This window comes from Clarias gariepinus, chromosome 5 (genome assembly GCF_024256425.1).
Source record: "Clarias gariepinus isolate MV-2021 ecotype Netherlands chromosome 5, CGAR_prim_01v2, whole genome shotgun sequence".
NCBI lineage: Eukaryota > Metazoa > Chordata > Actinopteri > Siluriformes > Clariidae > Clarias > Clarias gariepinus.
Genome location: NC_071104.1, coordinates 16,736,132 through 16,760,450, shown reverse-complemented (window position 1 = coordinate 16,760,450; position 24,319 = coordinate 16,736,132). Strand labels below are relative to the sequence as shown.

Sequence of the window (24,319 nt, the reverse complement as noted above, 5' to 3'; positions counted from 1 at the left end):
CTACTATACTATTTTGCATCACTTTCCTGAATGATTATAAAAAAAGATTAGAGTGCATTGTTGTGTATATAAAACCTGCTCTTGAACGTGGTTCATGTATATTATTTGTACAACCAACAGTGAATTTTCAGTCGGGGTAATAATGGATCCTGAAAATAACATGTGTACACCTGGCATGATTTACGAACAGTTCCATGCTCACAAACATTCATTTAGACAACATTATCAACATTCCACTGTCTGGCATGTTTTTGAAAGGGACCTGAAGGACACTGATAAATCATGCAGAACTCTGGACAGACTGTAACCCGAGCTCATTATTGAGTTGGGAACCGTGGAACATTGAGGTGGTGACTACACAATGCATCACCATGTCACCTGTGTGAATTCAATATGTTTAGTTTAATTCATTTTCTCTTTACATTGCGTTTAATGACAAAGGGGAATGTGGGAAGCTGAATTTAAGCTGCTGTAATTTTCTTTTTTAACACTTTTGCTAATCTGTTTTTACATCTGAATGTAAAGACTTGTTACACAAGCAGCACAAGTATGCATGAGTTTCAGTTGCACCACACTTAAAGGGCATCATGAATATTATGTAAAGTACATATATCAAAAATTAAAAAATTTGTTGCATCCAGTAACACTACTACCAGTTCGATTTTTTCCATAGATAGATCAGTGAAATTGAAAAGGATTGTTCTATATATAAGTTATATGAGTTAATTGATCCATGCTTTATTTGGATTAGCAGGGTTGTCAAACCAGGATGTTTGTTCGTGCAGAATAACAACACAGTTATTTATTTCTCTCTATAACCCCCGCTAAACTAATGCACTTATTCCAGCATTTCACTAGCGCTTGGAGACTATCATGATAGAAAGATTTTCATTTTTACTATGACCACATAGCCTGCTTGAAGTCTGAAACACTGGCCTCCCAGAAACTCCTTTAATGGAACAAACATCTGGAAATGGCTTGGAGCGAGATCAGGACTGTATGGGGGATGTGCCAATAGCTCCCAGCTGAATTCCTGTAATGTCCAATGGTGTTTGTAAAACTTAATCTGAAGTTCTTGTTTTACTTGAAAGCCCCTCATACTTTATTATGCTGATCTGTGCTTGGGTTCTTGTGCAAAAATGTTAATGACAAGCACAACACAAAAAAATCAAGTAAAATCTGCAAAAGTCTGCATAACAAATATATACTATACAATAATGAAAGATTGGTTGGTCACCACAGCGGACAATTTAGTCCACACACAAGCTTGGCACAGGTTTTACGCTGATGCTCTTTCTTGCTCTTTCTTCCATTTTATCTGGGCTTGGGACCGGCACTGCATTCAGTGGCTGGAGTTTGGCCATTGTCTTGGAAGCGAAACCGGGCCTTCTGCATGGTAGGTGGGAAACATACCACTGAGCCACCAATGCCATATACATGAATAAAATTAACATTTAAGTAAATTTTGAGGTTGTGATGTAAAAATACAACTCATGTCCAGTGTATGGTGGGAAGGAAAGATTGTAACCACACCAATCCTGTGTCCATTATCTTGAAGACCCCAGAGCAAGTTTTACTGTTAATTAGGAAACTTTTAGTCAGTCCTCACATCACATGCATAGGCAGGAATGACTCCACCCCCAGGCTACAGAACCCTGTTATGGCCACGCCCCCGACAGCACGTCATTTGCCTTCGTTTTAAAGTTATTGTGTGTTTGCATTTAGTAGCTAAGAATTGTTTAAATTCAAAATAAATTTAGGTTCATTTTTATTATAAAAAGGTCTACAAGATATATATGAACAATTAACAGACTGTGCACACATGTAAACCCCTATACTTGTCACTGCTTAGTTAAAAAAAATAATAATAATAAAATAAACCTCTGACGGCAGGACAGAGTGTTATTTGGGACATGGGTACCGCCTATTCCCCCAGTCAGAACCACGCCTCCTTCAGCTGCAAGCCTGGCAGAAGAGCACGACGCTGCGCTGCTCCCGCTGGTTATTTACAGCAGCGAGAACGCTAGAACAAACTAAAGTAGTGACTTCTACAGAAAAACGTGTCCGTAGTGCAGTGTACGAGTTGTCAGAGCGGTGTGTCCGAACTGTAGGTGTCTACCAGGAGCAGGAGGAGACTCCACGGTGTTGTGTTTACACGCGCTTCAATCGCCACGTTTCAGAGCGCTAACTTCATTAGCCTTCTCAATGGAGGCACTTTTCAGGCGTGAAAATAAATCGTACACCACGAGCGACTTATTATTTCTTTAAGAAGAAGTGCATGTCGCTGACTTGTAAGATTTTTGGCCCCACTTGTGAACAGAAGGCTGTTTGCGAGCGACGGGACAGGGCAGGACAGGACGAGCAAAAGCAAAATAAAACACACCCTTCAATGTGATTTGGTGCACGTCTGGTCTCGGGTTTCTTTTTGTCCTGGTCGAGTTGAGAAGTGAAGATGGAGGCAGTGGAGGACAAAGGGAAAGGCAAGGAGAAGAGCTTCTCGCTGTGGTATGTGGGCTGCAGCTCGCTGGACCGCCGCACCACGCTGCCCATGCTGCCCTGGCTGGTGGCAGAAATCCGCAGGAAGAGCGAGTCCGGTTCGGTCCAGACTCAGGCTCGGATGGTGCAGCTCTCTCTCAGCCCCCCTGTAATCCGCTGCGTTCCGGCCAGCAGCTGCAGCTCGTCCGTCTTCATATTTGAGCACAAAGCGCAGTGCATCTCGCGCTTCATCCACAACAGCCATGACCTCGCCTACTTCGCCTACCTCATCCGCAGTCAGCCGGACGACCCGGAGTGCCAAATGGCCTGCCATGTGTTCAAAGCGTGCGACCCCGATCAGGTGCGTGTCCTCAAACACCTGGCTATATCATAGTCCATCAATTGCATGCTTTTTTTTTTTTTTTTTAATTTGTTTCTTGATAATCCGAATAAAGAAATATGGACGCGCAGCTGCACGTGTGAGTGTAACCTCATGGCACGAGGAAAGATAAACATAAATCAGCTAAGAGCTCTTCTCATGCTTCGCTTATCATCATTTACACGCACATACTTGTAAGTTGCGCAAGATTCAATAAGCACCCCAAGTCCAGTTTGCAATAATTTCAGTGTTTTTCAACAATTTGGGTGCTGAAAAACTATTATTTTATTTTTGTTTAAACTACATACTTTAAATAAAGACAGGTGGACAGTATATCAGGGAAAAGCATGAGAAAGCAATACTGCCCTATTGGCCAAGGTAAAACTAATGCTGTTATTAAAATAGCATTATTTGGTGGTGGTTACTGATCAGAAGGTTGGCAGTTCAAGCCCCAGTTTCGCTAGGTCGCAGCTGTCGGACCCTTAAGCAAGGTCCTAACCCTCTCTGCTCCAGGGGTGACCTATAATGGCTGTCCCTGTGCTCTGACCCCCGGCCTATTAGTAAAAGTTGGGATATGCCAAAAAAATAAAGAATTTCACTATGTAATAGATTTATTTGATTTTGAAAAGCTGCTTTGAGACAATGTTAATTGTTAAAAGCGCTATACAAATTGAAATGAATTGAATAGGTGGAATCCATTAAGCTTGTAGTGTTTGATTGCACGTGTGAATGTTGACTGGAGGTCCTAAGACGTTTTTAATAGTGGCAATAAATACATGGCTCACCATTGGCCTCCATGGTTCCTACTTGGGCTACAGAGGTTCCTAGATGGACTGGATGGTAAACATGGATGGATGGGTGAAAACGTGTTGTGAAGTGATGCTTGGTATGGACGCACTGACACAAAGAAGAAATTAATTCTTTGAAATTCATTCATAGCTGTTGTGCAAAAATATTAACATATTCTGGCAATTTTATCAGCAATAATGAAAAATACCGAAGGTTTCTCATCTAAGGGAATTGTCAATGTATTTTCTGAGAAATGCCTCAACCTAGCAAAGTGAAAAACAATACAGTATACACAAACTGTCTAGTGGCAACATTTGTTGAAATGGTCTGACAGTTTAACAGTGAGCACACATATCTCTTCTGTTGTCTCTGGATATGAGTGAGCATGTTGTTAGGCTTGCAACCTATGATACAACCTGTATACAAACTGCTAAGCTCACATGTAAGTTTAACTGGGAAATAAAAGAGAAGTTTGTGTGTGGTGGGGGTGCAAGGCATGCATATATGCACAAAAAGTTCCAAATGTGACCACATGGTTCTAAATGAACCGGCTCTCTGTCTTTGTATGATTGAAGTCATTTCGTGGGTTAACTTGAGCCAGGACGATCTGTTCCTGGAAAAAAAGGTATCTTGTTAGTGCATGCAGTACTCAAGAATGCCACAAAAGCAACTCATGGTGATGTCGTTATGCAAGTAAAACTGGCTGGATAACACTTTGTACCAGATAGACAGTGAGGAATTTTCAAGTTTTTCGCCACTACTGGACCTGTAGCCACACAAAAGTTTATTTCATTTTTAATTTCAATCTGAAAAATCTCTCAAACATCAAACACATATTAGTGCTACAGTTAAAAAATAAAGTCTGAAAATAACTCCTGTTTCTTGTCTAAAGTACAAATACTAAAATCATGATCTCTGAAAATTAGCAAAGATATGAGCTGGAAAGTTAAATCTCAGCTTTCCTTTATGCAGTATGAACAGATTAGAAAAACCTAATAAGCTGATGGAGTACACAGTGTTTGGCCAGTATCAGAAATGCCTAAAGTGTAAAAGTTGTGTTCTGTTCCTGCTTTTGATGAGCCAGGGAACTTGGTCAAATTTCAGTCATGCCTTACAGCTTAATTAAGAACTGAAGATTGAGGTGTTCCATCAGGTTTCTGTGAAATGTTGTTGAGTCCTCAGCATTTGTGTGTTTTGTTTGTGCCTGTTAGATGGGAATTAGTTGTAAATAGTACCGTCTCCAAACTAGTTGGCCTGTGTTTAGGATTGTTCAGTGTTTTTAAATTGGCACAATAAACGTTTTCTTACAGAATAATTAATTCCTATGGGTTGTTCCTTCAGAATATGGGTCTATTTAAAATAACCGATGAGATGCAAAGAGTGTGTGGTTGCCTGGTTAGCATTAGCCATCTTATCTCACCTTGTATGAGATAGTGAACAATGGCAGAAAATAGAGCTTACACTCACTACACAGGCCTACCAAATGAATCTAGCAGTGTATGCACAAGCACATTTAGGCAATTGTTATTGTCGCTTATGCACATACATATTACAGTACATATAATTATATTATTACATTGTCTGTCCATCTGTTGACCTGTCTATCTCCATACTGTATATACAGTATGTGTGTGTATGTATGTGTGTGTGTGTGTGTATATATATATATATATATATATATATAGATAGATAGATAGATAGATAGATAGATAGATCTCACAAGGTTGACAACCACTGATGGGTGAAGTGATTAACATTATTATCTTTATTACATGATCATCTCATTAGAGTGGCATCTGTCAAGGGGTAGGGTAGATTATCCAGCAAGTGAACAGTCAGTTCTAGAAGTTGATGTGTTAAAAGAAAAGAGGGAAAATCGCCCTGTAAAAAGAACCTTGCAGCTAAAGGCCAAATTGTGCTAGATGACTTTGTCAGAGCATCTCTTAAAAAGCATGTCTTGTCGTGTGTTCTTTGTATGCTATTCTAGGCATCTAGGAAATACTTAGGTACATGCACACAGGAATCTTTAGATGAAGACTGGTCAGTGTGCCCATTCCAATCCCTGTCCACCAAACAAAAGTGCCTACATTGGGCAGCTGAACTGGACCATGCAGCAGTGGAAAAAAGTGGCCTGTTCTCATGAATCACATTTTTCTTTATGTCATGCAGACCCTTATTTTAGGTCTTCATGGCCAGTGTTTTTTTTGAGCAGTCGGTTTATTTAAAATGCTGGCTCTCGATGAAAGCGCTGATTTTTAAAATGTGCACCCTCATCCCAGCACGTAGCACCAGACATTTCCTTCTCTCAAGCACGTTGGAGGGAAATGAGGCCAAGCAAAGCTGTTTGTTTTAATTGTTTGTGCATTTATCAGTGCTGCAGTGGCCACACGCTGTATATGCTGCTATTGTTTTGTTATCTCACAAGAAGTTTTGTAACAAAACTACTTTCACAAATGAATTTAAAGAAGAGCAAACATAAGCTGCTTTAGTTAAGTTTTCTTACAGGAGTCTTCTTAAGAGTCTTCCCAAGTCCTCACCACACTTGCCCTTTTGTTTTTTCTTACACATTTCACTAAGGTTCACTAATTACTGTTACTGAATTCACCTTTAAGCACAGTTTCCATCCCTAGTAATTTTTCCTTAGATGTGAATGAAACTGTCACTTTAGACCTTATACACACATGGCAATTGCGACACCTTAAAAGATGGGATCACTACTGAACAGCTGATATGCCTAACTGTTGGCAAACACACTTGGCATTATGATTTCATACTTTGTTTCTGCTAGAACAAGTTTCAAATACTAATAAATGAATGGCAGATGTAAAAACATAAGCAACAAAAAGTAGCTGCCTTTCACCTCAAGACCCTGCAGAGTCTTACGGGGGTTAGGAGAATGTGACACATCGCCTTGAGACATACCAGATTAATCACTTATCTCTTTGTAAAACATGCCAGTAGCTAGAAATCTAAGTATGGAAAAAGATCGGACACGCACTAAATTGGCACAGGGTCTTAATGTTGCCAGCATTAGTGCTGACTCTGAAGGGCTTTACAGCATTAATAGAAGATGCTGTGGCAAACAGAACCGAATTGTATGCTAGACATCATCCTCTAAATAAAACAAACTAAAAAAAAAGGCGGTCAGGTTTTAAATATCCATTGCCTCCTATATGCATGTCCTACTTTTCCAGTTATATCAATTCTCTCATTTGCACGGCCTCAGTGTATGACTGCCACAGTGTGCACAGTTCACTGAATGCACAGTTCAGCTTGTGCTCTCTTTTTTCGTATTGAAGAAGAAACTAGTCTTACCTTGTTTTTTTTATATTATGTTCTGGCGGCATCATGCTTAGCACTGTGGCCTTGTTTCAAGGGTTCAATTCCCAACTCGGGTCTGTGTGTGCGAAGTTTGCATGTTCTCCCTGTGCTGATTAAAATAAATGTGCAATTTAAAATTGATAGCATAATCTTCATACTAAAATGTCGTAATTTTTAAGTGAATCATATGAACTGTTGTTGATTCATTGGGGTTTAGGTAGTCTTCATGTGTAAATTTACAAACACCCAGAAGAATGAGTAGGATTCTTAATTTTCTTCCAAATTTAGAGGAATTTTTCTGATTTAAGTTCATAAATGCTTCTATAAATGAGGTCAAATGTTGACTTTATTTATAATTTCACACCAAATGAATATTAAAATAATAATGATTGGTATAGATTATTTTTCATTTGATTCTTTTGAAAGACATTTACTTTTATTTTAGCCTTTGTCGTCATATTGTCATAGGCACACGATTCAAAGTGCTTAAACAAATGGTTTATCTTAAACATAGGAATTCCATCTGATTTTATCATTCGGAAGGTGTGGCTTGCCGGGAATATTGCCCAGGGCTGGCACAAACAATTTAAAGGGCACACAAAACACACAGATTGTAAAAATGTAAACAATAAGCTGTAAAATATAATCGAAATCAAATTATTTCTAAATAGCGTAGTTCAACATTGCTTTATCAACTTTGTCTTGTGTTAAGTTAACCACTCCATCTTCCTTTTTTTTTCTTTTTCCCATTTTTTTTGTTTTATATGATGTAATCAAGGATGAAAGGCTCCAGGCCCCTGTGACTCTGAATTTAGGATTACGCGGTATAGGTGGTGAATGAGACATATTTCAGATGTTTTTTTACCCTGTACGTAAATGGACCGCTAAACTGTCATGGGCCACCCTTATCCATCTACTACATCAAGTTTTGTCCTTATAAGTGCATTGGTGCCTCCATTCAATTCTAAGGACTGAATTTGATGTTTCATTGCAAACCAACATTAATTGACAGTAAATCCATGCCACTTCCAATTACATTCTACTGTAAATGGGTTGCACTACTTGTTTATTCTGGTTTATTGAACAAAGTGGTTGAAGAGAAAGCAGGACACTCAATAAAGGTTCTATAGTACAGTAGGACAGTTGGTGTCTCTTGATTATAGTGTTCTTCTAAAAGAATAGAGCTGCACTGGGAATTTGCCCACATCAGGTTTACTCTGTCATCTGCCTGAAACAGCATCAGTCATGTCACATGAATGTTTCTATAAAACAGACTAATACATAAAATTTTGTAATAAAAACAGGCTTTTGTCAGTAACCAGTGTTCAAGAGAAACATAGCTCTGCTGAGTCCATAAATAGACTGCTGGTTGTGTTTTCTGTCCATCTGAGTCATATCTACACAATGACCCTTAGCATGGATTTCTCTCTGGCTGCAGTGTGGCTGGGACTTATGCGCAACCCAGAAAGATGAGACAGCGACTACAGTGAGCAGCAGCAACCGAGCATAAAATAAACCTGGCCAAAATCCTGCCCTAGTCACCTAAACAAAAGGGCTGGTCACACACTTTGTAAAGTGTGGCATACCATATGCATTTGATTTTTATAAGCTATTCTAATACACAAAGGGTTTTAATAATTTTAATTATAAAAAGTAAGATGGCAGAGAGTGTCATCCAGTACACAAGAGCATATAATGGATGTTTAACAGGTGGATGTTGGGAGTTAAGCCATGTCATTTGAACTTATTTCTTGTTAGGATAAAATGCTTTACCACTCATCCCAGTAAATTGGGATGCATTGTATTATTAATAAGCATAGGTATAATTTAAATCTTGACAATTCTTTAGCCTTCCATGAACTGCTTAGCTAATTACAGGTGTTTGTTCACTTGAGAAGAACTGGGAGATGTGCTTCTCCGAATCTCAGTGACATTGCTTGAGTAGTAAGATAACAGGTCTTATGCATCTTTGAGGAAGCTTGTGTTGATACCTGCATCTGTAATGTTGTGTAATAAACAGGTCTAATGAACCAGTTGGGACTTCCTGTACATAGATAGGGAGAAATGTGGTTAAAACAAATAATGACCTCATGTATGACGTAGTACAACAGAAAACAGCAATAGTAGACAGCGCTATTTGCTTACATTTAACATGGGACACATTTCTTTTTAAATCTTTTTGGTAGTCGTAGTTCAATCTTCAACTTTGTCACTGATCTGTAATGTCTGATATAAATCCTCATGCAATATCTGGGGGAAAAAAGCAATCTGTCAGTTAACTATGAGCAGCTACGCCCTTTCTCTTGCTCTCACAAGTCAGGTTCTGTGTCAGAGTTACGACATGTCAGTTTTTTTTCAGGACATGAAGTAAAGCCTTTATAAAATGTTGTATTTAGGCCATATTATGCTTGTTTCCTGCCTAGGAATGATCTGTGCAGCCACAAATATTTTTCGCTGAGGTGTGGTATAATGGTTATTAGCTGTTACATTGCGAGGCCTTAACATGGTTCAAGAGGTTGTCATGGTCACGCAACTGCATTCATAATATACAGTTTAACCACTGAAACTTTACACAGTGAATGTTTTTATAATGAAGATAAATGCATTGGACAAACAAACCCGCAGCCTGTTATCTTGAGCAGTGACATGAGTGTACACAGCATGGAGTTGTGTTTGGTTTACTCTCAATTGCCGCCTTGAACAAGTAATCCATTTGACCTTGTTGTTGACCAGAGCCCTGTGTTTCTCAGCTCCAAGGACTGCATGTCCATTGGAGTATGAATGTTTTGTCTGCGATTTACCCAGGAGCCTGCAGAATTAATTGAGTATTGAAAGTCACAGACTTTCAGTTATTTCTAATATGATTACTTACCAGTCACTGGATTTAGTGTACTAGGATACCGCTCCGGCTGAACATCCCACACTGATCTTTATTAGGACAGTAAAATTGGCATATGTACGCCGTGTGTGAAGGTTGTTCTGGCATTTGGTGCCTCTAGCATTTTATTTTATCAACTCTAAGTCTAGTTGGCACATTTCCCAATTCTGTAACCAGAGTGCTGTTTGTGTTCTCTCAGTGAGGCATGTTTAGCTAATGTAAATCAGTTTAATTTGCTTACAAAGCCGGGCTTGTGCTTCATGTCAGTAAAAGTAACAGGAACATTCCGGCTCGTTGAAAGACACCTGGATGAGACCGTTATCACTATCACTATCACTGTTACTTCAGTGCTCCTGCCTTTTCTTTTTTCTTTTTTTTTTTTTTTTTAACTTGACTTTATGGAAAAATCTGACTTGCCTGCTTTAAGGTTTATGTGACTATTGTCCGGCCAAGATGATTTTTTTTTAACGGCTTTTAGTTTAGTTTCAGCTTCTTATTTAAATAAATTAGTCAAGATTGATGTCAGCTTCAAGACAATGCGAATGTGTCTAACCTGGTGTGTAAATGTGATTAACCAGTGTGAGTTGCTTTTTTAATATTGTGATTTAATTTAGCAACTGTCCTTCTTTATTCATTAATTGTCACCGAGTTGACGTTTAGGGATTATTATTTTTTTTTTAGGAATTATAGTCCATTTGTCCCGTTGGATAGAAAGACAACTACAAAGTTAGTGAGTGTTTTTGTCCATAACCATTATAAAACACTGACTCAGTTAACATGTTTGGAAGTATGGTGTTTAATGTCCTACTATACTTCCAAAGACAGAAAGGTGTACTAGAGACTTGTATTGGTTCAACATCTTACTAAGACACTTTAAGCTGGTTTTCCTTTTAATCTGTTTCTCTATTCCAGTGGTCCTGAAATCACCCTTTGTCTTAACAGTGAACTTGCATTCCAATGGTAAATTCATGACGAATATGTCCCAGTTTGACATTCGACAGTGATAAAAATCTGTTCTTCACCCACAGGTGTCGGAGGTCATTAGCAGCATCCGACAGGCCTCCAAAAGTGCACTCAAAGAGGAAAGCAAACCGAAGCAGGAGGCTGAGGAGTCTTTTTACAACTCGCAAAAGTTTGAAGTGCTTTACTGTGGCAACGTGACAGTAAACTACAAAAAAGCCCCTTCCACCCTGATTGACGACTGCATCGACCTGTTTCGGCAGCACGAGTCAGAGCGTAGGCGTCTGCGCCTGTTGAATGGCCAGCGCTCTGTGGAGACGCCGGTGGTGTTCACCATGGGAGACGACCCGCTCAGCGCATCTCTCTCCGAGACGGCACTCACAGACACAAATGAGAAAGCAGGTAGCGTGCGCAATGCTTTCCCCGAGTGCATTCAGGAGGACTCGGGGTTTGAGCAGCAGGAGTTTCGCACTCGTTGCAACAGCTTGGCAGGTGGCTTACAGAAGATTCCCAGAGAAGCGGGAGCCAAAGTCCCAACACGTAGGAGACATGCTAGTGCACCTAACAACGTTCAGCCCTCTGACGCAGACAAGAATCGCACTATGCTGTTTCAGGTACGACTGCACACAATTACATCCTGAACAGAAGCACAACACACACACACACACACACAAAATGCACTCTATTCAAGGCATATGTATCACTTTGTACAGATCTGTCTCAATTGTGTCAAATGTTGCAGATATTATAATTGTCAACTTAATGGCTAGCTTTAATAAAACATGCAAAACTTGCTGAGTGGAATAAACTTTCTTCCATCAGCGCTGCCATCTGTAATATTAAATTACGCTCAAGTCTTAAACCACCCTTTATTTTAGAGATCCATGTTTTCTTCGTGCATGGTGTTTGTGATATTAATAGAATTCTGGACTAAATATGTCTGAGTAATTATCCTGCATGCCAGAAAAGCAGTCACTCAACCGGTCTTTAAATGGCCACCCAAGGTTAAAAATTCTCCATGAGAGCTCAGAACTGTTTCTCTGAATTCAGCTCTGAGAAATCATTTGCTTATCTTACACAACCTTGCTAATTTATGTGTGTCTGTGAGTGTGTGTCTGTGAGTGTGTGTCTGTGAGTGTGTGTCTGTGAGTGTGTGTCTGTGAGTGTGTGTCTGTGAGTGTATATATGTGTGTGTGTTTGTTGTATTTTTACACAAAGTCACCAGGTCTATTATAAGATGAGATCAGAAGTTGCTGCGTTAAAATAATTTTCCATCAGCATTGTTTTTTGTGTCTTTAGGTGGGACGTTTCGAGGTGAATCTCATCAGCCCAGACAGCAAGACAGTGGTGCTGGAGAAAAATTTCAAAGATATCTCGTTTTGCTCCCAGGTTTGTAGCCTGGGATTTACCTTAAGGCTTTGTTTATGTTTTAAGTTGCCCCTATTCCCAGCTCAGGTTCAATGTCAAGCTGCTTTCTAAGCATATGGTCTTTATACTATAGCGTTGGCACTGGGAGGGTAGTTGTTTATAGTGGCTTCACTTACTGTAACCAAGAATAAGTAATTTCCCTCTGGGATTAATAAAGTTCTTTGAGTCTTTGAATCTTAAATCTGACAAGAATAGTTTACTTTGCATTCAGTGTTTTGTAGCTTTTGACCATTCAACATTTTGGAGTTTACGATTTTTAAACTTATGTTAAATTCTGCAAACCTTTTGCCATAAACTTTTACCCATTGTGCAGAACCTGTTCTGGGCAATTATTGCAGCGCCTAAAATAAATGTGTGGTGGTAGCTAGTTCTTCACAATTAATCACATAATAGTTGATGTGCAGTTATTTAATCACAAAAGATTGTCAATAATTTAATTATTTGTTTAAAAAAAATTCTTTAAAAAAAAAAAGAGGAATATATTTATAATTTATCCAATTATTTGTTGCTAGCAAATAACAAGTACAAGTTGTTGATTATTTCTAATAATTTCACATAATACATTTCAGAGGTAACATCCCAACCCTCTTTTCCTTCTACCCATAAAGGAAAAGTATGTAATAAAAAAAAACACTCTTTGGTGCGTATAAAGATGGCACCATTTGTCTTAGCATTTATCCACATGGGTTTCTCACGTATGAGCTCCAGCCCTCATGCGAGGAGGTGATGAGAACGACCTAGTTCAATTCCCACATGTTAAAATTCCTAATTCGCTTGTCGGAAATGACATTGTTTCAATTGGCACATTACATTTTAGAGTGTAATGCAGAATTATATTTGACATAAACGTATTTATCTTGCTTTTATTTTAGTGACACTTTCATACGCTTCAACATTCTAAACGTGCAGTGATTTGTGTGTAGGAGGCATTTGTCAGGTTAAAAAAATCTGTTGTTTATGCACTTTGTTTAAAACTTTTAAATAGCATTTAAGGGTGTTTTTGATAACATTTTTAAGAAACGACCATCTAAAATCTCAATTTGAACTTTCAAAAATCATGTTAAAGCATTAATTAAATTTTCCCTGCTGACAACATTATTAGAGTTTTATAATCAAAAAGATAAAAATTAAAACATTCGTGGAGAAACCCTTATAATAATTTATTGCATTGGTTGTCCTGCATGTTTGTTGTAATTTTTCTGTACAACACTTGTCACACACAGGGAGTAAAGCAGACAGATCACTTTGGGTTCATCTGTCGTGATGTGGTGGAGTCTGGACCCGGCCAGTATCTCTGCTACGTGTTCCAGTGTGCCAATGAATCTCTGGTGAGCAGTTTAATCTTTTATTCTGCCTGTGCTCCAAATGGGACTGAATGTGTTTGTATTCTGCTGTGCAATACAAATGGGACTGAATGAAGGTGCATTATAAGGTTATGTCAGATAATCGGCGAGGAAAGTTTTCTTCGTAATATTGTAATATTATAGAAAATTAGCTGACACAGTTGTCACTTCACGGCTCCAACGTGCCCTAGCTTGTGTTACTGTCTGTGTGGTGCTTCTGTACATGTTCTGTCCCGTCTGTGTGGGTTTCCTCAGGGTTCTCTTGGTCTTATACTGTACCTGCCAAAAACTTAAGCATAAAGCTTAACCACACACTCATTTCTTTCTCTCATTCTCTGTACTGCTTAGCCTGTGCAGGGTTGAGGGGGGCAGGGAGCCTATCGCAGGGGACTTGGTGCACAAGGCTGGATACACCCTGGACAGACATCACAGGGCACACCAGCAAAAATAGACTAAAATTAACATAAAGCCGATATGGAACCTGACTAAGTCAGTGAACAAAAATCTGCCCAGTACTCTCATTTCAAGTTTACTTTGCGAGTGATGTACAAATCAAACATTTATGTATGTTTGAGGCTTTTGGCTCTGATGGCGAACACTCAAGTCTTATTTAGAAGTATGAAGGACACCGTTTTTTATCAGCTCTGGTAACACAATCTCAGTGTTGAATCAAAGTGTTTTAGACTGACAGCAAGAAGCAAGTGTTGTCTGGCTTGTGTTTATGTCTATCTGCAACTAAAACACAAAAGTCAAGGCTACAAATTCTGGCTTAAGGTACTAGCAAAATATTTTGCAAGCACAAGAACTTTCAGATATACTGTGCAGCCGAAAGTACATGGACACATGATCATCCATATGTAGTACTTCCCCAAAGATTCAAGCACACAATTGGCTATACTTTGTTTATTGTATGGTTAATATTTCCCTCCACTCGGTCTAATAGGTCAAATCCAAACTTGTTATAGCATAACCTGGTTTGGCAAGGTTGACTGGAAGAAGTCAACTGGCCTGAGTCTGGACCTCAAACTCATTAAACACCTTTAGGATGAATTGGAGCACTGTGCGATGGACTTTTTTGTCTGGCCTCACTGATGTTCTTGTGGCTGAATGGGCAGAAATTTCCCATGGCCATTTTCCAAAATGTAGTAAAAAGTGAAAATGCAGTGAAAAAATATAGTGTACATCAACACCTAATTGGTGCTTGTCCAAACGTTTTATATTTTATAGAAGGATGTGAACCACCAGACACCTACTGAGAAGATATCACAATATCTAGGTGGCAATTCGAATAAAATTGTGATTCTATAAGTATCCTGATTTGATATTACGTTTTTTCCCAATTTTAGACCATTAAAAAATTACATTAACTAAATGTAGCCCATTCTGTATAACATTAGTTTCCTCATCCAAAAACCAAGCATAGGATTTAAACAATACAAACTAACTTCATAAACAAAAGTTAACATCTAACTTGAATTAAATAAAGCCAAAAACAGCCTTATTGTTACTGAGCAGCACGTATCTATCATCCAACATAATTATTATTTCTAAGGAAACCTGACAAATAATTCACTCCTACCACACAGGATGAAAATGTGTAAATAGTACAGAGTGCGCCACCTGTAGGAAAAACTGTGATTTTTTTTTTTATTGCCTCAGATACCTCCAAAGTCTCAAATCAACTTGAAAGTGGGCGCGCTAGGTTGAGTGGCTGCAAGCACGCAGGCACATGAGACAAGCATGCGGGCACATGAGATCCCTAATGCACGTGGTTTTTGTGTAATTTACACCCATTGTGTTTTGTGACTGATGCAAGCGTGTGTAATGTGTGGGTTTGAGTCTAATTTGACCGCAGGGTTTGGAGAAAAAGGCAGATGGGAGGCTTTATACATGTCCAGTTTTTGATAACGCCATGAAAATGAGTTTCTAATCACTGGTCATGGTCAATCAAACTTAAAACCATCTAATTCTGATCAACTAGTGAAAAAAAGTTTTGGCGATACATGAAACGCCATACAAAAAAATCATGATTTATAACTATGTTGATTTTTTTTCTCTTTCACATATCTCTAATATTTAGCCTGATAGTGTGACCATAAATCAAACTGCATATTACCCGATATCACTCAAATAATGGATTTCCTGTTGAGTCTGGTTTCTCTCAAGGTTTCTTCCTTTTATCATCATAAATAGTTTTTTCCTTGGCACTGTCACCCCGAAGCTTGCTCATCAGAGACAAAATGATAGTTATAGTCTATACTTTTTAAAGGTTTTTTTTTTTATTTTATTTAAAAAGGGTTTATATGTGAAGCTGCTCTGTGACGATTTTTAAAAGCACTATACAAATAAAACTGAATTTCAGTTAATTAAAGTTGTATCTCAATTTATATCTCAATTTCAAAATATTTATTCTAACTATATATTTCTGTCACTCTATTGTATAAAATGTTTATAAAACAGGTGAATGGAAACAAACCCCTCGTTTTTGCAATGTGTATAGCATTGTGTTGAATTATTATTGTGGAATGGTTTTCTTCCTCTCAGGTGGATGAGGTGATGCTGACTATGAAGCAGGCCTTCAGTACAGCTGCAGCATTGCAGAGCTCCAAAACCCAGATTAAATTATGTGAGGCCTGTCCAATGCATGACCTGCACAAGCTTTGTGAGCGGATCGAAGGTGAAGCTGACACTTCCTTTATTTGTGCGCACACACACACACACACCAACACACACACACACACACACACACACACACCAACACACACACACACACACACAAACCAATTATTGACTGAAATAAAAAGTTTGTTTATTTTGCAATCGCAGGACTGTACCCTCCTAGAGCAAAGCTGGCCATTCAAAAATACCTTTCCCAGCTGAGTGATAATGAGCAGGCAGACATATTTGAACGTGTACAGGTAATCACAAAAAGGAAATTCTACCATCCATAAAATTAAATGCTCATTCTAATCGTCTGTTACTGTTTTCTGTTTCCATTGTGCAGAAGATGAAGCCAAGTTGTGATCAGGAAGAGAATGAGCTGGTTATTCTTCATCTCAGGCAGCTGTGTGAGACCAAGCAGAAGACGCACGTCCATATTGGAGAAGGTCCTCAGGTACGACACAAAATACATAGCACACATATCATTCATGCTGAGGGACAAGCTGTGCGTCATGTCTCTAAGAGGATAAGCCAGACTGTAAATGTTAAATCTGTGTGGATTAGAATACAGCATCCTGTGCCGTTTTGATGAGATTTTTTGATAATATGATCTGTCCTTAGGAAAAACAAACATACGCCTCCTTCTCAGGATGTGTTAATGCAAGAACACTCAGAGCTTTTTTTAAACAGAGCGCTGATGTCATGCTTCAATCCACCACCGGGAGACAAAGTGCATTTCAGAGTAACTCTAGCAGCCTCAGCAGTGGCTTCCACTCGTAACACTTCACATTTTACCATTCTGTGTTCAAAAGCTCATTTGTATCCCTGGACTCTGGTCATCTTTGCACAGTATTTATTAAAACTTCATGTGGTCTGAATAATGTTTATTACATATATTTGCAGACTAGAGTGAACATAGTTGTTTACATACATCAGTCACCCACAGGATTAAAACCACCTGCCTAACATTGTGTAGGTCCCCCTTGTGCAGGCTAAAACAGCTCTGACTTATTGAGGTGTGCACTCCAAAAGCTCTCTCAAGCTGTGCTGTGATATCTGGCACAAAGTCATTAGAAACAGATCTTTTATGTGAGTTGAATGGATTAGATATCCAGCCTGGCACATCCCACAGATGTTCTATTGGATTGAGATGTGGGAAATCTTAAGACCAAATCAACATCTTGAACTCTCCATGTGCCTTTACATTACTGGCATTTGGAAGATGCCCTGATCCAGATTGAATGACATTTTACTTCATTGTACGTTTTAAGGGTTGAGAACTCAGATCTTTGCGTTTGCCCAATTTTATTTTGTCCCACATGGAACCTTAAAGCTTATGGAACATGGAACCTTAAAAGTTCACTTGCTCTCTAATACAGTATATTCCTCCCCTTGACGGGTGCAAGATCTTGTAACAAGATAATTCATGCTGTGGGCTAACTAGTGTATACATTGCATCTGTTTAGTCCCTAATCATCCTTTTCTTTGTGTTGCAGAGTGCCATAAGTTCAGAGAGTGGAGCTGGACGGAACAAGCTGGACTTGCTGAAAAATAAGGCACGCAGCTCCCTCACCAGCTCCCTGGAGAACATCTTTTCAAGGGTGTGTATGTGTGTTGATGTTTTTCAGTGTGGGTCAATGTGTGTCATTTTAGCCTAAGAGCTGATCAAAAAAACTTTTTAAGCTTTATTTCTCTCCCATATGTGTGAGTTTGTGTGTGACGTGCTTGGGTAGGTTTCCTTATTTTCCAGTGATACCCTTGGGCAAAACTGTATACATACAGAAGCTCAGTTTAGTCTCTCTCTCTTTGTCTTTCTCGATCTCTCTCTCTATCGCTCTCTCCTCCAGGGTGCAAACCGGATGCGCATGCGTCTAGGAAGCATGGGCAGCTTTGACCGAGTGAGTATCCTCTCTGAACTCTACTCCCCCTCACATAGTCTTTGTAAATTCCATTTAAAGGAAGTATAAGAACACCCACTCAAACTGAAAATATCACACCGCGTGTGGTTTATCCGTGGTATGAAGGCTGTCTGTGATTTATAACCTGTTTGCTAGCATCCACATAAAAAGCTTACTTTCAAATTTTTGCATTCTCTTTCCAGAGCCACATGCTTCATAATGGCTCTGTTTTACTTAAATGTGGAATGTGAAGTGTGTGTGAGTATGATGATGATGATCCCTGGTCTTGCTGTGATTTGCTGGCCAACGAAGTTTTTGTAGAGAACAATAACACGTCTTAACCAGTGCTATTGCTGTGAGGCCTCTGCGTCATTTTTGTTATCCCATCTCACAGTAATCAGGCCTGCTGCTTAACTGTCCTGCCACACCGTGTATCCTGCTCACCACACCTAAAAGGGAGGGCGGGGGTAAATTTTTGATATGCATGCCTGGCTCAGGTCATGTGCTTTGTTTTTTGAGAAGTTTTGGTTACTAATCCTAACCCTAACCCTAGAGCAAATCCCATAAGCGAGCTTAATGAAATTATTATCCAGTTGTCAGTCCAGTTCTAATTTATTGATTAGAACAATATTTTGAAATGTTAAATAGAAATTTAATTATGAAACCTTCCTATCTGTTATTTCTGTTGCTGAACTACAACAAGCACTTTTCTGTGGTATCTCTTAGATATTGCTGTTTTGCTAAGAAAGCTTCAACTATAGTCTGTGTGTTTTTCTTCGTCTTGTAGATAATCAGTGTTTTTCCCAAATTTAGCCTTGGCAGTGGCAGGCTGGCTGGCGAATAATGGGAGGGGGAAGGGGTGACTTACAGAAATAGACTGGTATAGTGCGTTGTGCAGCCGTTGCTGGTTTCCTGGCTCAGCTGAAAAGTGTGTTAAGGGAGAGCACCAGGTTAGGCCCCAGAGCATAAGGACAGGAAACAGAGCAAGGAAGTGAACCAGAATGAGCCTTTCCTATAACCGGGGTAGTAAACATGGCCAGATCATGCATGGGTGATGTTTTTTAGTCACACGACTAAAGGGTTATTAGCATACAATAGATCTAAGAGCATGTGTGCAGTCTCCAGTTTTGCCACTTCAGAGAGGGATAAAGCTCTGGGATACACACTGAGAGCACTGAGAGACGTCTCTGGGTAAGTGGGTGCTGTTCACAGGGGCACACCTGGTATTTGGCTTCTGTGTGTGTGTCGGTTGGCTGTGACGGTGGCCTTACTGTAGAGGATTCGATAGAGTGTATGTGTGTTTTTTGTGTTGGAATTTTGTTATATGATGTGGCATTTGTGGAAGGAATGTGTGTTTTTAGTGTAGTTATTTTAGATTTTGTGTAGATATTAAAATCTCTCAAAAAAGTGTAGTACTGTGTACTTAGTAAAGCTTTAGTTATTTTTAAGTTTTAGGATCATGGTTCTTTATCTGCCTGCTCTTAAACATATGTTCATTTTTATATATTGGTCACTAAGCCGTCTGTTTAATCTCTGGCCATGCAGCCAGACGAGTCCCCTGGTGAGTCCCCTCCAGGGACTCCCCCTGTGGCCTTGGACGAGGACCCTGACGCTCCTTTGTTTCGCCGAAGAGCACACACCTTCAGCCACCCTCCAATCAAGAAGAGGATCTCTTTCACAGAGTTACCGACACAGCCTAAGGTTCCTCTGCACAGACAACAATCTGTTGCTCCAGAGCTGCTGCAGAGCAGGTAACACATCACTTCCTGTTTCACATGATCAGCTCGTGGCTGTGTTTATCTTTAGCCTAGTCAGCACTTGCGGTCTCATAAGAAATACAGATTAACAAGTCCTAGATGGCACTAGGGGTTGTGGTGTACTTTTTACACTTTTCTTAGTGGCTTCTTTTTTCACATGAAAAAAGTAATACAACATCAGGGTAAACTGTCAGGGTAAACTGTCAGGGTAAACTGTCAGGGTAAACTGTCAGGGTAAACTGTCATTTAAACTGTCATTTAAACTGTCAGGGTAAACTGTCATTTAAAGATTTTTATTTGAGAGCCAGAGCATATAATGTGTTGATTTGGTTCTGTAATATCTGCACTGATGAAAACAAGGGTGTGAGAAAAATGCAGATATCATTTGGTAATACAGAAATGCTGAGGCTTTAAATATATTTCCTTGTGATGAACATGTTTATATAGATAAAAAGATCACAAGGATAAGTGAAATATTACTGCAAAAGTAATATGCAAGCTAACACTTAGTAAATATATTAGGCATGTTGCTGTGTATTGCTAAATTAAACACTAATTCAAATAATTGATCAAATCGCTGACATAGATTATTTTGTCTATAACTCTTTGAATGCCCAGTTGATTTTAACTAAATCAATCAACCTTTGATAACATCACTACTTAAAAAAAAAGATTCTTGAAATTATTGAGAAGCTATTTCAGTTTCAGATTCTGCCTTTAAAGCAGTTTTTTTTTTTTTTTTTAAAGAATGTTAACTCGAAACACCTTTAATTGCTCATTTGAGGAATTTGAGCGTTCATTGCTTATTCCAAAGAGCCATCTTTTGTCCCTAACTGTTCTGCCACAGCAGTGTACTTGTCTGCCTGTAATCTCTCTTCAGTCTGGTACGTGTGCCAAGAAAACGCAGTGTCTCTGAGGGGGAGTCTTCCTTCAACCTTCCCTCCTCCTTCTCCACTTCCACTTTCCTGAAAAGTTTTTACCTGGGCTCCTTCGGCTCACTGGCCTCCCTGCCGGACAGCCCCAAGAGGTGAGAGGGGGCGCTGGCTGAAAACCTACCACTACCCCTTGGACAGGAGGAGGGTAGTGATGCCATGCAGTAACACTGGGCGGGCAGCAATGTCTGTCTGACTTTTAACCCCTTATTAATCTTTTGCCGTTTTCTCTGAGAGAATTTGCTTTTCTCTCATCGTCTTTTTCTTGCTCCTCACTGCTGGACTACTTGTTGGCATCTACAGGAACCAGGAAACCTACCTTTGTTAAACCGCATGGCGCTTCGGTCTGCTGTTTAGTGCTCTAAAACATGAACCTAAACTTTAGCACTAACATCTGAAACCATCCTCATATTGCTAGCATAATTACAAAAGCTACAGCTTTCTACTAATCTAAACACACACACACACACACACACACACACACACACAACAACAACAACGGACAATCTGGGGAAACCAGTCTGCCAAATCTGCATGTCCTTGGACTATGAGAGGAAACCGTAGTAAAGAGGAAATCCACCAAGCATGGGGAGAACATCAAAACTCCATGCACATGAACATCAAAACTCCAAGTTTCATATTGAATCCTCAACCCTGGAGTTGCAAGGCCACAGTGCTTACCCTTATGACCCAACCCCCCCCCCCCCCAAAAAAAAAAAAAACTTAAACACAATGTTTTTATTTATTTGATATTTCTAATAGTTTCACATTTTAGAGATCAGACCTACTAACCCTTACCTTAATCTATCTTATATGTGAAGAGTAAGAGGAAATAAGAAACACTAGACACTGTATGTTGTACAAAAGTGTTGCACAGCACACTTAATCTTTCTGGCTTTCAAAAAGAAGCTCTAAAGCCTGTTTACAGTGAGTAAAGTTCTCTTACTTAGAAATCAAGGAGGGGTCTACAATTTTCAGCATAGATGCATTTCCACTGTGAGAGACAGAATCTAAAAAGATTATCCGGAAGAAAATCCGGAAATCATTGTATGATTCATTATTACTGTGTCAAATAAGTATTTGATCACTTGCTTATCAGCCAGATTTCTGACCCTCAAAGATTATTTTTGCTTTTAAATAGTCCAGCTACACTTTGTTCATGATTCTAAATTAGTAGCACCTGTTTGAGGTCATTAGCTGTCAAAAAGACACCTGTGAACCCCACAATCAGCCAAAGTCTAAGTGGATACATGGGGTATTAATTATGCTAAGAATAGTGAAGAATCAGCCCAGAACTACACGGGAGGATCTGGTCAATGCCGTGAAGAGAGTTGGGACCATCGTTTTCAAGGCTATTATCAGTAATGCACTAAGATTTCATGGTTTAAAATCTTGCATCGCACAGAGGATTCCCCTGCTTAAGTCAGCCCATGTACAGGCCCGTCTAAAGTTTGCCAAGGACTATCTGAATTATCCAGAGGAGTCATGGGAGAAAGTCCTGTGGTCACATACGATCAAAGTAGAACTTTTTGGGCTTAAATCCATTCGCCGTGTTTGGAGGAAGACAAATGAGTATCTGAATATATATATATATATATAGGGACGACCGCACTGTATTGAGGAGAGGATGAAGGGGGCCATGTATTGTGACATATTGGGCAAAAGCCTTCTTCCCTCAGTCAGAGCATTAAAGATGGGTTGTGGCTGGGTCTTGACAATATGACAATGACCCAAAGCACACAGCCAGGAAAACCAAGGAGTGGATCTGTAAGAAGCATATGGACTATTTAAAAGCAAAATAACAGGCCTTTGATGGTCAGAAAAAAATCATACAATGTGATTTCTGGATTTTTCTTTTTAGATTCTGTCTCTCACAGTGGAAGTGCACCTGTGCTGAAAATTGTAGACCCCTCCATGATTTCTAAGTAAGAGAACTTGCAAAATCACAGGGTGATCAAATACTTATTGACCTCACTGTGTATGGGAATGCCTCTGGTGCTGGACAATTTATCGAAATCCGCAGACAGTTGCTCCCCTTTCAATATGTTTCTCAGGTCACTTTTGACATAGATTGTTTTAAAATATGTATTCTTGATCTTTAAAATATAATCCAAAATATGGTATATTATGTGCAGAAAGTTAAATTTCGCTTATTAACCCATGGATAGATGGTCGAAAGGGTTAGTGGATTGGACCTTTGGTGCCATCTCTCTTCCTCATGACGTATTCTTTTTAAATACTTTTAAATACTGATATCTGCAGAGAAATGGCATGAAAATTAGTGGTCTAACATTAGCTAAAGTTAGTATGTCTTGCTAGCCACTGTAGCTCGAACACATAGTCTTATAGCTAACAGTACAGCATACTTGTTGTTTTCTTTTATAGAATTAGAAGCTACAACCAAAGTAAGAGAACAATTCATAAAAAAATGAGTTACTGTTCCTGGACCTGTGTTGATATATCCATAAAGTCATGTCTGCAGATAACTTCTATAACTGTCTATAGCCTCCTTCACTGTGTCGCTCAGCCAGTTCATCATGCAAAACCTTCTGTTTATCTGCTGAGCATTTGCAACTGTCAGTATGCACTTCTTCTTCTTCTTCTTTTTATGGCAGCTGCCATGCATTATATTTACTGCCTTTCAGTACACCCCTCTCATGGTAGCAGAATAAAAAGGTACAGAAGTAGTAGCATGAGGGGGAAACTGTCCGCTACTAGTGAATCGATCGCTGATGGCATCGTTTTCCAGGAAAATCCTCACCACATACTGTATAAACAATGTTTTTTTTTTCGCTAAAGAGCAATATTTACTATAACTTTTTAATCAATTTATTATTTAGAGTAACTGCTTTTCAGATCTGTGTGAATATGCTATTACTGTGGGAACAATAATGTACTAAAATGTGCACGGAATCTCACCTTTACCTGTCAGACATAAAGGATGAGGTGATTAAACCCTCACTTGAGTTGACATCAGAGCTACTTTAAGAGCTACAGTACTGTCAGACCCTCTTTTTTTTACTCCCGTTAATATAATTAGACAGAGGAATTACAGCTTGTCATGTTACTGAGAAACCATAAACTTCCTAAAGAAGTCTGTGACGTCCCCAAGAAATAATGAAGACCTTCTAATTTATAACACAAAGGAAAAGCTTTACGTCCCACTATTAAACACTGATGCTGGAGAACCCTTCCAAAACTGCTAAATAGAGGTCTTTTCCCTAAGAGCGTCATCATATCAACAGTTACAGCCATTAAAAACAAAGGTTTTATATACACTATTCATCTTACCAGTCCTTGTGTGTGTTGTTACTAAAGACATATTACTCTCCAAACTTCCATTTAAGATTGAGTGCATTAATAAAAAAAAAAAAAAAAAAAATTGTGACTTCTGTCAAAGTCAGATTATAAGTCGTTATTGAAAGAAAATTAACTGTGACCTTCTGCATGATCAGAGAGGTCAGTGGGGCTCTGGCATGTTCAGGAGTAATAAATTCA

The 24,319-nt window shown here is 39.1% G+C and overlaps 1 protein-coding gene across 3 annotated transcripts in view; it reads left to right on the top strand.

Moving 5' to 3' along the window:
* Nucleotides 1–1,952: 1,952 nt before the first annotated feature.
* tbc1d4 (TBC1 domain family, member 4) overlaps nucleotides 1,953–24,319 on the top strand; it is a 34,311-nt gene continuing 11,944 nt past the window's right edge. The window contains exons 1-11 of one of the 3 annotated variants that reach the window (XM_053496026.1): nucleotides 1,953–2,836; nucleotides 10,871–11,416; nucleotides 12,102–12,191; nucleotides 13,454–13,558; nucleotides 16,118–16,250; nucleotides 16,400–16,491; nucleotides 16,578–16,688; nucleotides 17,731–17,835; nucleotides 18,082–18,132; nucleotides 19,678–19,883; nucleotides 20,770–20,916. In XM_053496026.1, the coding sequence (XP_053352001.1) occupies nucleotides 2,453–2,836; nucleotides 10,871–11,416; nucleotides 12,102–12,191; nucleotides 13,454–13,558; nucleotides 16,118–16,250; nucleotides 16,400–16,491; nucleotides 16,578–16,688; nucleotides 17,731–17,835; nucleotides 18,082–18,132; nucleotides 19,678–19,883; nucleotides 20,770–20,916 (1,970 nt within the window). In that variant the 5' untranslated portion in view covers nucleotides 1,953–2,452. Of the gene's footprint in view, nucleotides 2,837–10,870; nucleotides 11,417–12,101; nucleotides 12,192–13,453; nucleotides 13,559–16,117; nucleotides 16,251–16,399; nucleotides 16,492–16,577; nucleotides 16,689–17,730; nucleotides 17,836–18,081; nucleotides 18,133–19,154; nucleotides 19,324–19,677; nucleotides 19,884–20,769; nucleotides 20,917–24,319 lie in introns of those variants that run through there. The other 2 variants (XM_053496027.1, XM_053496028.1) reach the window with 2 other exon arrangements.